Source organism: Poromitra crassiceps (genome assembly GCF_964638095.1).
Source record: "Poromitra crassiceps genome assembly, chromosome: 28".
Taxonomy (NCBI): Eukaryota; Metazoa; Chordata; class Actinopteri; order Beryciformes; family Melamphaidae; genus Poromitra; species Poromitra crassiceps.
The window spans coordinates 81,681-95,758 of record NC_139651.1 but is presented as its reverse complement, the minus strand read 5'-3'; the positions used below and the strand labels follow the sequence as shown (position 1 = coordinate 95,758).

Here is a 14,078-nt window from a genome sequence, read left to right as displayed (position 1 = left end):
CCCAGGAGCTGAAAATAGAATTTATCCGCTACATTTGTACCAAATTTGTAGTTTTCCACAAAGTGTTCAATCTCCCTTAGCCACTGTCTCTATTGTACTGTAGCTCTGAATAGTAATGAAGCTGTAAAGTGGCCATTTCAAAGTCCTCCTAAAATAATCATCTCATTTCTATATATAATAAGGCTCAGAAATGAGTGCACTAGATATTTCTAGTAATAATTCAGACAAACAGAAGTGGTGGTGTTTCATCCAATGACCCATTTATTTATTTTTTAAGACGGGAAGGGTTAGACACAACATGCACAGGAAGTTGAAAATGCAACTTTTCCCAAGTCCCTAACAGGAAAACAGGATTGTGTGGCTACAAAAACAAACTTATTAACAGACAAACATTATTAACAGGAAAACAGGCTCTCCCCGGCCCTGAAAGGTCCACAGTCTGTCCAATGGGCAAAACGAGTCACCTTTCCAGCATTCTGAATTATTCCCTGAAAGGAGATGAGAACACTTGTTAGAACCATTGTTAGAACCCAGCAAAGAGCCACATGGCATGCAAACCCCCTAACAAAATAATAAGTTTAAATATATTCCTCAATTCAATCTGGGCTGCCGTGTAATGTTGACAGTCAGAAAGCACAAGGAAAGTTCAATTTAGCATCTCTATGCAAACCCAAAAGCCAAGGTAACCTGCTTCAGGTCTATCAGTGGATGCAGATTTAAAATCGACATCAAGTAAAGACAACATAACGAGGAGATGAGTCGATGCTCATTGGTCACCTTTGTCAAACACTTGACTGAGCCTGGTGCAGCATCTGCAAATTCCTCTGCTCCCTGGTTTCAGCTCCTCCAACTCGACACTGGAAGGAGACAAACATCACATTTAAGCCCATTTTAGCAGACACTCTATTAAGGCGTTTACTTTAAGTGTAATTGAGGTAATAACTAATGAGAAAAGCAAATATTACTGGGAGCTCCAAGTTAATGACATTAAAATATCGCCTTCATTTGTCATCCCCAATTCAATCCGAAACGCCACCGAAAGCGAGCGAGCAGAAAGCGCAGGGATGTTAATATTGCATCTGTAGTAATAAAACCCGAGGTTCCCTCACATCAGAAGGCCCAGGCTGTCAAAGATGCAGCATGTCATTGGGTTCAAGGCTTGGTCCAACATTCAGTTCAGTAACAAAACTCGTTTTCTGTTACATTTTTCACTCACGATTTGATGCTGACCAGTAGAAGTTAGAGCTCTTCTTTTTGGAGCTGGTTTCTTGCAGCCATTAGTCAGAGACTATACTGACATGGCATGGCAGACTGAGACGACCTCAGCACCATTATCACCTGGATCTTCTGCTGATGCACAGCCATCATCCTCCATTATCACCTGGATCTTCTGCTGATGCACAGCCATCATCCTCCACCCAGCTGATAAAAGCCTCCAACAAATGGCACATGTTCGCCTAGAAACAAGGAAAGCGACAGAAACAGGGTTACATTTCAGCTCTCCTCATGGCTTCAAAGTAAGAGTTTTGCTTTGTTATAAGTCTCTCCTGACCACATAGGCTAGCGTAACAACAGCCCTAAACCGTGGGACTAATTTAGGACACTATCATGACTAGTTTACATCCAGCATTAAGTTTAGTTTAGCTAGTTAGCGTTAGCTAGCAGGAACACCAGGACGTGCTTGGACGGTAGCAAGGAGGCCCTTCCTGTCACACTGTCTTGTACAGGTCCAGCTCTGTGTCCAGCAGCTCCTTCTGCGCCTGAACAGCAACATCACACAGAGGTGGTGGTGTTTTTTTTCTTTCTTTCAGTAAGTGCATCAACTCTACACACCATCATTATTCACCTTATGTAGCCCCGCCCACGCCCACATATTGTATCACGACTTCCTGTTCAAAACGCCGGCTGTTTTACCTGCTCAAACTAGTCTGACTCACCTGGTCAAACCTAGTCTGACTCACATTCTGAGTCAGACTAGGTTTATGAGTCACAGGAAGTGTAAATACAATCCGAACTGCCGATTGTATTTACACTTCCTGTTAGTCTCTCAAGGCAGACGGTCTCTTCTACATAACTGCTATAACATTGCTGTTGGAAATTTAACTTTTTTTGTTAAACAGTGAACCTTTAGCACTTAGCAGGGAATATCAAGTGTATTTGTGTTTGAGGTCTCAGATAATGTGGTAGGGTTATACATCACATGTTCAGCGTGGTGCATGTTTATCATCACAGACCATACACACACCTTATAGAATCTCACGACTAATGCTACAGTGTTGGACATTTTGCTCATTAGATTCAGTCCATGTATTGGTTCAAGTTGAACATTTGATTTAGTGTTAAAATCGGATAGCCAGTCAGTGTTGTCCATCTCTGATAAGATGGACATGATGCAGATTGATTACATTTATTGTGTAATCGATCAATACCATACAGTTGTCTATGGGAAGCACTTTAACCTGGATTCTAATGACCTTTACCTTGCTTAAACTCCAACATTCAGTTCAGTAACAAAACTTTTGTTACATTTTTCACTCACGATTTGATGCTGACCAGTAGACGTTACAGCCCTAAACAGTGGGACTAATTTAGGACACCATCAAGACTAGTTTACATTCAGCATTAAGTTTAGTTTAGCTAGTTAGCGTTAGCTAGCAAGAACACCAGGACGCGCTTTGACGGTAGCAAGGAGGCCCTTCCTGTCACACTGTCTACACAGAACAGATTGGAGTCTTAAGGTATAATTTATGTTATCATAGTTGGACGAGGCATGTCGACATGATGTACTTACGAGTGATCATGTCGTCAAAGACGACCGAATTACAGCGTGGTCGATGTTATATTCGAGACGATGGCTGACGATTCTCTCTGGACGAAGTTCCCCTGGTGAAAGACAGAGGAAACGGAGGTTCCAGAGTTTTATAGTCGGGGACTTTCCTCCCCCTTCAGGGCGAAGAGGGAACTGCATCGTGTCCTCCTCCTTGGTGGAGCGCGACCACGCATGTGCGCGCACCCGACTTTACCTCCTGTTCTGTGGCTAAATTGACGGAGAAGGGGGATCTAAATTGCAGTTCGCGGATACAAATTGTCTTCGACCAACTTTCCCGTGAATGTATGAAGAAAATATGCAGGCAACAAAGAGGACGTGAGAGCAGGTAACTACAGTCTTAATAACAACTACTTTCTTTCGAATTAAATGATTCTTGCTACAACAACAAAAACAAAAACAGCCATCCTTGTCGTTTAACAAACCTGCACAGATTAGCTGTGTGGTAGAATACTGAACTAACAGGAGGGATGTTAATGGTCTAATGTTGTATTGCTAATTCATTTGATTCGTCTTCCACAGAGTGAAAGTACAGCACAGATATGTTCAGAGCAGTGTTTGGAAACAAGAGAGGAGGAGGAGGGGGGAAACGCGGAGAGAAAAAGAGCAAAGGTAATTCAGGTAAGATTCAGGTAAAGCCCACATCAAAGATTGGGCCGCTTGGACACAACATAGCCACCATTGCACCTATAGGGTTGCATGTATGTCCTTTAATAGGCGACGCTGTAGCCTATCGCTATTTTCATCAGTGCATGTGATGATAATAATGTGGCAAACCTGTGCTACATTGTCTCTGATTACAAATGAGATACATGGTGGACAAAATGCATCGAATCTTTGACATTTGTTGTGTGCAGGTCTTGAATATTTGAAGCATGCCATATTCACCTTCAGTTCTCTTCTCTGGGGTGGTTTAAGTAGAGCCAAGTCAATTAGCCTAATTCATCATTGTGTCCCTGTCCCAGGAGGAGAAGTTGGAGTGGGTTAACCGTTAGGCAAACAAACTGACCTAAAAAAAAGAAAGAGGCATAGGCTACTGAATTTCTCTAGAACTTGTGAGTAGGCTATAACTGTGATGATGATGATGATGATGATGCGATGCATGGCAATTGTGGATGGTGGACTCTGTAGGCTACATTTCATATACATTGTTGTAATTCACTCTGTGTCTCAGCCTCTCCACTTGCCTTTTATCTACGCTTACAAAAACGGAATAATTTGTTAGATGAAAACTAAAAATGTGTGTTGAACATTATTCATGTTTTATCACCGGAGTGAAGCAATTTGTGTTCTCACATCAGGCTAAAACGGTCCGACTGCTGCAGAACAGAGTGGGGAATTTCAGAAAGCACAGTGTGGGGAGGTGGAAGAATATAGAGCAAGCATGTTGCTCGTTCATATTTCATAACATGCTGTGCTCTTGTTGGCAAGAAGAACAGAGAGGAAGCTCGAGAACTGTGTCAGTCTCATTAAAATGATATCGTATGTTATTACACTACATTGGCATATGGCTCTCTGGACGTCTTCTCCAGCTTCTCCAAAGAGCTGCTCATCAAACGTTTCAACACTGTAATAGGTGATCGTTGCATAATTATATGTAGGATTTGCAACTGTATTGAACACTAACTGACACCACCTTGTCCTTGTTTTGCTGAAGTTAATAATAAATCACCTAAACGAACCATTTATTTCAGGTAGGAGGGAGTAGTTGTTGGAGCACAGGAATGCCCACAGAAATGTGGTATTTGCTAATCAGCCTGCTCAATGTGTTCACATGCATATTTATTGGGGACATGGGAATGATTAGTTGAGTGTGATCCCATTCCTTTAAATAGATCTGCTCTGACATCTATTGCAAACTTTCCATTACCTCATTGAGCAATATGCCTCCAAGACAAGATTATGTCCCCTCCCTCGCAGCCTTATAGAGAGGCAAAGTGACCGCCTACTTCCTGCTTCAGCACTGCACCAGAGATTTTTATCCGCCACTTATTTTCCCATAGACGTTTTGTAAAATGCTTATAAAAAATAGTTTTACTTCGTCAAACCAAACGGTTCAGCTATATTTAGAATCGGGAGAGACCATAGAACATTTCACTCGGACCAAAACTTAAAAAACTACATTGAAAAAATATTTTCTTTAAATCCGCACATTTTTTAACATTTTGTTCCGAGTTAAATGTTATGAGGTCTCTCCTGTTTCTAAATATATCTGAACCATTTGGTTTGAACAAGTAAAACTATTTTTATACGCATTTTACGAAAAGTCAAAAAGTGGCGACAAGATAGCTCAGCAGGCCAATATAAATAGTAAATAGAGAAAAGATTGTGCCCTTGTCCTGTGAAGATGTATTGTGTATTAACTATTTAGTATACCTGTACATTACTTCTTTATTAATTAAATTCTTTATAAGCATCAAGAAGCTCCCTTTTCTCCATTTACTATACGCATTTTACGAAATGTCTATGAGAATATAAATGGCGTATGGAAATCTCTGGTACAGTGCTGAAGCAGGAAGTAGGTGGTCACTTTGCCTCTCTATAGACAAATAGACAATCAGCCCAGTTCTATGAACCATGCTACCGTTTTGTCCATTGCACCTACTTCACTTTTGGCCTTGGGCTTCTCCCCCCCCCCCCCCCCCCATCGGTCGAGAATGGATCGGCCGGAGGCGGTTGGGTTTAGGCATGAGGAGTGATGATTGGTTGGGTTTTTGGCATGAGCAGAGCCGTATAATAGAAGAGTTCCGACATCTCCATTCACTCCAATGGACCAGTTTTTTACTCTCCAGAGTTCCAGGAAGTAAGATCCTGGATTAAGCAGCACTGTGGAGTTGCAGCAAAATAGACAGTTTGTGTTGTACTCTGAAAGGGTTTTTTCCCCCTTGAATCAAATTGTACATTATCAGCTTTATTTTAGCATGCAAAAGTAGCGCAAGACCCATTCCTGGCTGTTCATTGGCTAATGAGTCTCGCATTTTGGTCCTCCGCTGCGGCTGACGCCACTCTCTCTCTAGAGGACACTAGGCATGAGTAGTGTGAGAGTGGCATCAGCGGAGGACCAAAATGCGTGAATCATTAGCCAATGAACAGCCAGGAAGGGGTTTCACGCTACTTTTGAATGCTAAAATAAAGCTGATAATGTACAAAAAAAAAAAAAAAAAGTTCAAAGTACATCACAAACATTCCATTTTGCTGCAACTCGACAGTGCTGCTTAATCCAGGACCTTACTTCCTGGAACTCTTGAAAGTAAAAAACTGGTCCATTGGAGTAAATGGAGATGTCGCGACTCTTCTATATACACGGCTCTGGGCATGAGGCGTGACGATCGGTTCGGCCAAGCCAATCAGAGGCAGAGTCGTCCCTCCGGCCGAACCATTCTAGCACCTACCCTCCCTGTCTCTTCCATTCAGGTGGTGGTGAGGCGTACACCCACAGCAGCACCTTGCAGAGGAGCAGCGCCGGGCGAGTCGCACACCTTCAGGGCAGAGGCGGCACTCGGACTGAAAGCCCGGCCAAAGTCAAGAGGCTGACCAAGGGTGCCTCCGTGTCCCTGCCCTCCTCCCCTCTGATCCCTCACCACCACTACATCCTACCCTCCCAGTCCTGGAGCAAGTCCCCAGGTGGGTTGCATTCTTTAGCAGTGATTTATATTTTCATGATCGATCTATCGATCTATCTATCTATCTATCTATCTATCTATCTATCTATCTATCTATCTATCTATCTATCTATCTATCTATCTGTCTATCTATCTATCTATCATCTATCTGTCTATCTATCTATCTATCTATCTATCTATCTATCTATCTATCTATCTATCTATCTATCTATCTGTCTATCTATCTATCTATCATCTATCTGTCTATCTATCTATCTATCTATCTATCTATCTATCTATCTATCTAATGTTTTTTTTGTCTATAAAATGAAAGAAATAATGACAAATTCCCATCACAAGTTACCAGAGCCCAAAGTGATTCTTAAACTTGCTTACTTTGTCTGACCAGCAACAAACAAACAAACATAATATATTAATTGTCAAAATGATATGAAACAGAGAAAAACTGCAACTCTTTTTGTCAAGCTATAACCAGCAAGTGTTCGTGACTAATTGATTAATCGACTAATCATTTCAGCACTGAATAATAATATAAACAAGACAATGACGTCAATATGAACAATAGATAGAGAATGACAAGAAGCTGGCCACCAGGGATTATTTTCACAGGTCTGCCTTTGTCAGCACTGAGCTTCTTCTCTTCCATCCATGTGAGGGCCCCCCCCCCCCCCCCTTCCCCCCCGGGCCCAAACATGTGACACATGAGTCACATGACTCTATCTCATTTGTCATTTTCACCTCTGCGCCTCGTTTTCGAGTGCCCCGCGCTTTGCCACGTGCCCCTCAGAACAGAGCGCGCTAGTGGTTGAAATCTCCTCATATGGAATGGCATTATAACCTTTCAAGACCTGACATGCCGTCAGTAGTCAGACAGATGCGACGAGTTTGTTGCCCGACCTCAAATCTATTTTATACAACAAAGGGAGAAATGTGACATGGGAATCAGGATTGTTATGTGCTTTTAAACAATGTTGTAACACCAGCCAGCTAACGCTACAACAATTGTTTCATGTTACAACATTGTTTTATGGCTGATTTGTGCACGACATTCAATTTCAGAGACATCAGGATACTAGCTATTTGAATTAATTAATTCATTCATTCATTCATTTATTTACTTATTTATTTTTTGATTGTTACAAAGAAAACGTCTATAATACGATGTGAACGCACAAAACTGAGGGTTAAGGGCTAAGTGGTTGACCTGATGCTGCCAAATGGTTTGTTTTCACATCATTTGACGTGTGATGATCGTGATCTTCTCATGATCTCGCATCATGAATCCAGCTGCCTCACCAGGGGGGGCAAGGGATGTGTTGGGATTGGTCTTATGATTGAGCAAGCTAACAAGAGCAACCACTAGGTGGCAGTGTCCTTTAGCAAAGTATATAGCCAAAACAGGAGTTATTTCATGGCATGAAACACAACCTTAATTTTCCCACAGCCTCGGACTTCTGAACCATCCCGTATACTAAAAGAGCATGACAACATGTACTGGCTGTCATTTCTTTGGCTGCCATCATGCAATGAAAACATGTGAATTAGACGGCGTGGAGCATTTGAGATGTTGATCTAACAGCGAATAACCTCCTCTGCCGTAAACCTCCAGCGCGTTTCATCTCATCCTTCTGAATATGACCTCCATCACCAAAGGGTTCAGATCAACAAAACCCTGCACTGTGTGTGTGTGTGTGTGTGTGTGTATCCAGAGAGAAGCCTCAGAGGTTGCATAGATTTGAGACACCCACACGCACACACACACACACACACACACACACACACACACACACACACACACACACACACACACACACACACCAATAAGAGTGCACCCCTGTCCCCCCCTGCCTTCGCGCGCACACACATTAGCAATGCTAATATATTATAGATAAACGCCCACGGTACAGTGAATACGGTACTGTTAGCATGCATGCCTTTGCACTCTGTGCATACTGCTTTCCTCATGGGACACAATTCAAATTCTGCACCACAGCTCTCATCTGGGGCTAGCTTAATCTCTCTCTCTCTCTCTCTCTCTCTCTCTCTCCCTCCCTCTCGCCCCTCTCCCTCCCTCCCTCCCCCCTCCCTCCCTCTCTCCCTCCCTCTCTCCGTCCCCTCTTTGGCGTGGCTGAAGGACTGATAGGGAAGCTGGAGTATGTGGACGGCTCTTCTTCCTACGCGAGAGAAGAACCTCTCGTCTCCGCCTCGTGCCGCGGCAGCGAGGCAGACCGCAGAGGTGAGAGGAGACGAAAGGCTGTTTGTTACTATGCCTTTTTTCCCAGGTGCTGATTGGAGGCTGAACGAGGATGAATGGCTGAGGTGAGAGGAGGAAGGATGAGAGAGAGAGAGAGAGAGAGAGAGAGAGGGAGTTTGGGGGCGGGGGGGTTGAGGGGTTATGGGGTACTTTAAAGTAATAGTTTGTTATGTCCCAAAGGCTTTGCGTTAAGTTCTTATTCCTGTCAGATGTATGTAGGGATGTTAATGTCTGTGTAATCCTGTGTTCTGGAGAGAGAGAGAGAGAGAGAGAGAGAGAGAGAGAGAGAGAATCGCTCGTCTCTTTTCCCATATCGTGTGTGATTTGTTAAAGCTAGCAACCGCTAAGAGCGATGATTTAGTAAATGTCCTTAGTATCCCAGTCAAGTTTTCCTGTATGTTTTGCGCCCCGGAGGGCTGCCCTGAGGACGCACACATTTCTTCTTATGAGACATCTTTCCTCGCCGGTTGCCAGGCACCTCTCTCCTCAGCTTCCCGTTTCCAATGGCAACTGCTGGGCGGTTTGATGAATAGTAACTGGACATAGTGTGTCATGGTGATACTCCAGATTGGATCTGGGCGCTCTGCTGACTAAATGCAAAGTTTGCTCTCCTCCTCCTCCCCCTCTGCCTGAAATAACACGTCCACTCTCTCTCTGCCCAGTTCTTCAACAACAACAGCGCTTCATGCTGTGAAAGTGAAAGTGTGAACTGAGTGTTGACAAAAGCCTCGTGGGACAACATGCCTCTCAAAACTGACCTTGAGCTTTAGACGGCTGGACTGTTTGTTGACACACATAATTGGTTTGGATGTAACAGCGGTGCGATGCGGTGCATTTGAGAGAGAGAGAGAGAGAGAGAGAGAGAGAGAGAGAGAGAGAGAGAGAGAGAGAGAGAGAGAGAGAGAGAGAGAGAGAGAGAGAGAGAGAGAGAGAGAGAGAGAGAGAGAGAGAGAGAGAGAGACGAGAGAGAGAGAGAGAGAGAGAGAGAGAGAGAGAGAGAGAGAGAATCAGAATCAGTGGAGGCACTGATCAATGAATGTGATGATGTCTAAAACCCAAAGATGTTTGTGAGGAGGAGTGAGCTGTTCCTGTCATCCTGTTTATATATATATATATATATATATATATATATATATATATATATATATATATATATATATATATATGCCTACTCATTATGCGTGTTACTCAGCTTATCACAGCACATAATAAATGAGATCACAACGAGAATTTTTGCGAAAGCACAGAACTATCGGCGCCTCGCTCTTCGTCGGCCGTACCGTGGACCCGAGAGGATCCAGGGGTTGGAGGTCAAATCTTGGGGGAGCCTTAAAAGCGTGATAAATGAACGCACCACACGCCTGTGTCAGCCCATCTCTCCGGGAGCTGTGACAGCAGCACCGGGCGGCACTCCTTCACAAGCGTCCATGCTTCTGTAGCTCATTGACATTCACAGCATCGTCTCCTCACTTGAGAGCGTGAGCGCAGACGCAAACCTCACAACCTCACACAACCCCTGAGCCTCTTGCCGGTTTTGGGGGCCCGGGATCTGGAGAGCCACTGTCTGTCTGTGCATTCTGAATGAGGGCAGCTGCACGGGGGCCCCGCGCTGACCTAGTGGAAGGAGGCATACATTACGCATCGTCCAGTGGCGACGCTGCCAGCGGGCGGGGAGGCTCGTGACTGTGAGGGGAGGGGAGGGGGCGAGCTGAGCTGAGCTGAGCTGAGCTGAAACCAGCCCTCAGTGAGGTGGTGGTTTCATCTGGTTTCCATTGGCCCATTAATTTGGCCCCGTCCCGGTATCTTGTGTGTTCCAGACCTCCTCCACGTGGAGCCCCAGCAGCAGCCGGGCGGCTCCTCCCTCTCCACCCAGGAACTGATGACCAGACTGTGCTTCTTACTGGGAGAAGCAACGCCCGACACAGCTCGCTCTCCTATGGAGGACAGGAGGGAACAGAAGGTAGGGCAGCCAGCGTATCGATCCACTGGCCTTGGGCTGTCACCGCACGTAAGAGGGAGTGGGAGGCTTATGATGTGAGAGATGTGTTTTTCGTTGCACTTGCAGTACATGGCCACTAGGATCTTTTCTTCACCTTATTATTAAACATTTAAAGATCACATTTTCATCTTAATTTTTTTTTTTTTTTACCCCAATTTAGGGCTGGGCAATATATCGATATGAATAGGTCTTAGATTTTAGATATCGTAAAATGATATGTCACGAGTGTTGTCTTTTCCTGGTTTTAAAGGCTGCATTACAGACAAGTGATTTCTCAACTTAACAGACTGTTTTACAGCGGCTGCCTGTTCTATTATTGCCTTGACCCACTCAGTCAGTATTTTGTGAAAGCACCAATAGTCATCCCTACAATATTGTCACAATATTGATCGTCTTGTTTTAATCATTTAATAAGTGCTTGTGACGTCTCACACATGGCTCTGACACACCTGAACACATTTAGCCCACTTTGTAGAAAATACCCAGACATATATCATGTGTCGCCATTCAGCCTGAAAATACCCAGATATGATTTGTTTGTCCATATCACCCAGCCCTATCCCAAATCACTCGTTATTTTTAAACTGATTGTGTACAAAGAAACGTTGTATAGAAGATGTGACCAGACCTGACGAGTCAAAACCGCCTGGGAAAAGCTGATTAATCTATATTTTGTTACATTAATTGGTGTATTGATTATGTTGCCGGCTGCTCCTCGTAGCTTTAGCCTCCCGTTGTGAGAGAGTTCTCGTGTGTGTACTTGTGTCTTTTCCCTGTCTTTACATTGCTCAGCAGCCTTGGCCCACTTTCTCAGCCTGGTTCTGGAGCACCTGAGCTCCAGATTCAGCGCCTCTCACTGAGCTAGCGGAGCCTCATGTGAGGAATGTGGGTTGTCCTGGCTAAGATAGATGAGGCTGCTGGTGGAAAGGGAATAACCGGGAGCTGCTTCCTCGCCCTCCCCTGCAGTCTCAGCGTTGCAGAAACGTTGGGGTGGGCGGGTGGCTGACGAGGAGAAATTAAATGCATGTAATTAAACTGCACTTCATCACAATGAAAATAAAAATACAATTACTTTATCTTTTTATGTGAAAGATTTATTTTTATTTAGAACGGATAATCGATTTGTTAAGAAACGTATTTCTTAAGGATATTCTGCACACATTTTGATTCTGAACATATCACATGGCACATTTACACCCCTGCCTTTCATTAGAAAGGTCAGTAAATGTCAAATCATTAGTGTGGATACAAAACACGTTTGATACAATTAGAAATATTTTTGAAGGCCTGAGGTGAGATACTGTGTTTCAATGTCAATTTATGGGGGGAAATCTTGTCCCTTTTGGTGATTGTCTTGTTTTTGCTTGAAACTTGAATTGAAGGTGAAGAGGTTTCTTCGTGGATTCAGGAAACCTATTCAGACCTCTCTGTACATTATTCAAAAGAAAATTACATCAATCTGGTTTTCATCCAATAGCTGTGATCTTCCATCATGATGGAGCTGACATCATGATGATATTTTGAAGGACATGGTTGGTTTGGGTGAGGATTGAGATGGATAAGATTGTCTAGTTAATGTTCTGCTCTGCATGCTCAAACACACACACACACACACAGACACACAGACACACAGACACACACACACACACACACACACACACACACACACACACACACACACACACACACACACACAGACACACACACACACACACACACACAGACACACACACACACACACACACACACACACAGAATGCATGCGGCAGAGGCGGAGGCGCACCTTAATACATTTACACACCACAGACCACACACTTACAAACTTCACTTTTGACCTAAATACACGGTCTCATTTGGAAGGGAGTGCTGTTGAAAAGGGGGCCAGCTGAGGCTGTTCATCTAAAACAGTGTCGTTTAGCCGTGCTGCTTTTTAGCTCTAGAAACCCCAATGTCGCTTGCTGAGTGAGTGAGTTACTGAGTGAGTGAGTGAGTGAGTGATGAAGTTACATCATTGGTCGGCCATGGCACGTGGCACACCTATAGGACGTCGGTGTGAGTTAGCACATGAGCGGTGTCTCGACCAGACAGGACTCAGTTGGCTAGCCAGCCTCAGACAGTGCCTGCCAGTCACATAAACACGTGGGATATAAAAATGTGTCAGATGGTGGTTTTGTACGTGGGAGACAAAGCTACATTCAACAGCAGCAGATGAGACTTCTGGTTAGCGTTAGCGTTAGCAGTGTTGCTAGCTGGTTAGCGTTAGCAGTGTTGCTAGCTGGTTAGCGTTAGCAGTGTTGCTAGCTGGTTAGCGTTAGCAGTGTTGCTAGCTGGTTAGCGTTAGCAGTGTTGCTAGCTGGTTAGCGTTAGCAGTGTTGCTAGCGCTTTTGCCTTGAGAGTTCAAGCGTAGATTGTGTCACTTTTGAGAACATCTGGAGAATAAGGCTTTCTCGGGCTGTGCAGAGCAACATAGATGGTTCGAGAAGTATAATAGTACATCATGATAAACACATCACACACCGCCCAGATATGCTAGGTTCGACCTAGTCTTGTTTTTCCTCTTCTTTCTCTCTGGTCTCTCCTGGCACACAACTGATCTGTTCAATCCCCTCCTCCCTCTCTTCTTTTCTCAGTGTGATACCTCCGTCCAGGGGGGGAGCCCCAGCTCCACTCTCACCTGCAGCACTGCATCTCCCTGTTCGGACAGCCCCTCTGCCACCCTGAGCACAGGTGCTGCTGGGCTGCCTGCCCTTCTGCCTTTACCCCTGCCTTCACCCCACTGTGGCTCCAGAACCAGCCCGTGTGGGACACTGTCCAGCCCTGCTCCTGGTGCCAGTCCTGGACTCTTCACTGGAGGAAACAGCCCTGCTGGGCCTCCCCAAAGCCCCACCTCCACACTGGAGAGCAAGGACAGTGGGGTCATAGGTGAGAGTTGTAATGTATATATCTGTTAGAGATCCTTGGGTGATCTACAGTTTGGATCTTTATCTTATTGTGTCTCATATTCAGGCTCTTATTTTTCTTTAACCAAAGAGAAAAATTCCGCAATCAATGAGGTCAGATAACTCCACTTGTTTCTGTGTACACGTTTCACATCTTTAAGGAATTTGCTAGAAATATGTGTCACGACTTGGTAAGATGGAGAATCTGTATATCTGTAGAGCTGCAACGATTAATCGATTAGTCGATCGACAGAAAATTAATCGACAACTATTTTGCTAATCGATTAATTGTTTTGAGTACAATTTCAAGAGAAAAGGTCAACATTCTCTGATTCCAGCTTCTTAAATGTGAATAATTTCTGGTTTCTTTACTCCTGTATGACCGTAAACTGATATTATCTTTGAGTTGTGGACAAAACAAGACATTTGAGGGCGT

The 14,078-nt window shown here is 44.2% G+C and overlaps 1 protein-coding gene and 1 long non-coding RNA gene across 2 annotated transcripts in view; one reads left to right on the top strand and one right to left on the bottom strand.

The window, feature by feature from the left end:
- Positions 1–249: 249 nt before the first annotated feature.
- Positions 250–2,884, bottom strand: LOC310799798. The gene is made up of 4 exons (XR_014553836.1): positions 2,792–2,884; positions 1,217–1,457; positions 778–857; positions 250–488 (listed from the first exon to the last, which is right to left on the bottom strand). It is a non-coding gene; the product is annotated as an uncharacterized lncRNA (long non-coding RNA).
- Positions 2,885–3,369: 485 nt separating this feature from the next.
- The window catches only part of LOC310799829 (protein TANC1-like), a gene marked incomplete at its 5' end in the record, with an annotated part of 58,100 nt that continues 47,391 nt past the window's right edge, over positions 3,370–14,078 (top strand). Inside the window, 5 exons of the mRNA XM_083662440.1 lie at positions 3,370–3,448; positions 6,242–6,451; positions 8,585–8,686; positions 10,522–10,664; positions 13,334–13,625. Of these exons, the coding sequence (XP_083518566.1) occupies positions 3,370–3,448; positions 6,242–6,451; positions 8,585–8,686; positions 10,522–10,664; positions 13,334–13,625 (826 nt within the window). The remainder of the gene's footprint in view (positions 3,449–6,241; positions 6,452–8,584; positions 8,687–10,521; positions 10,665–13,333; positions 13,626–14,078) is intronic.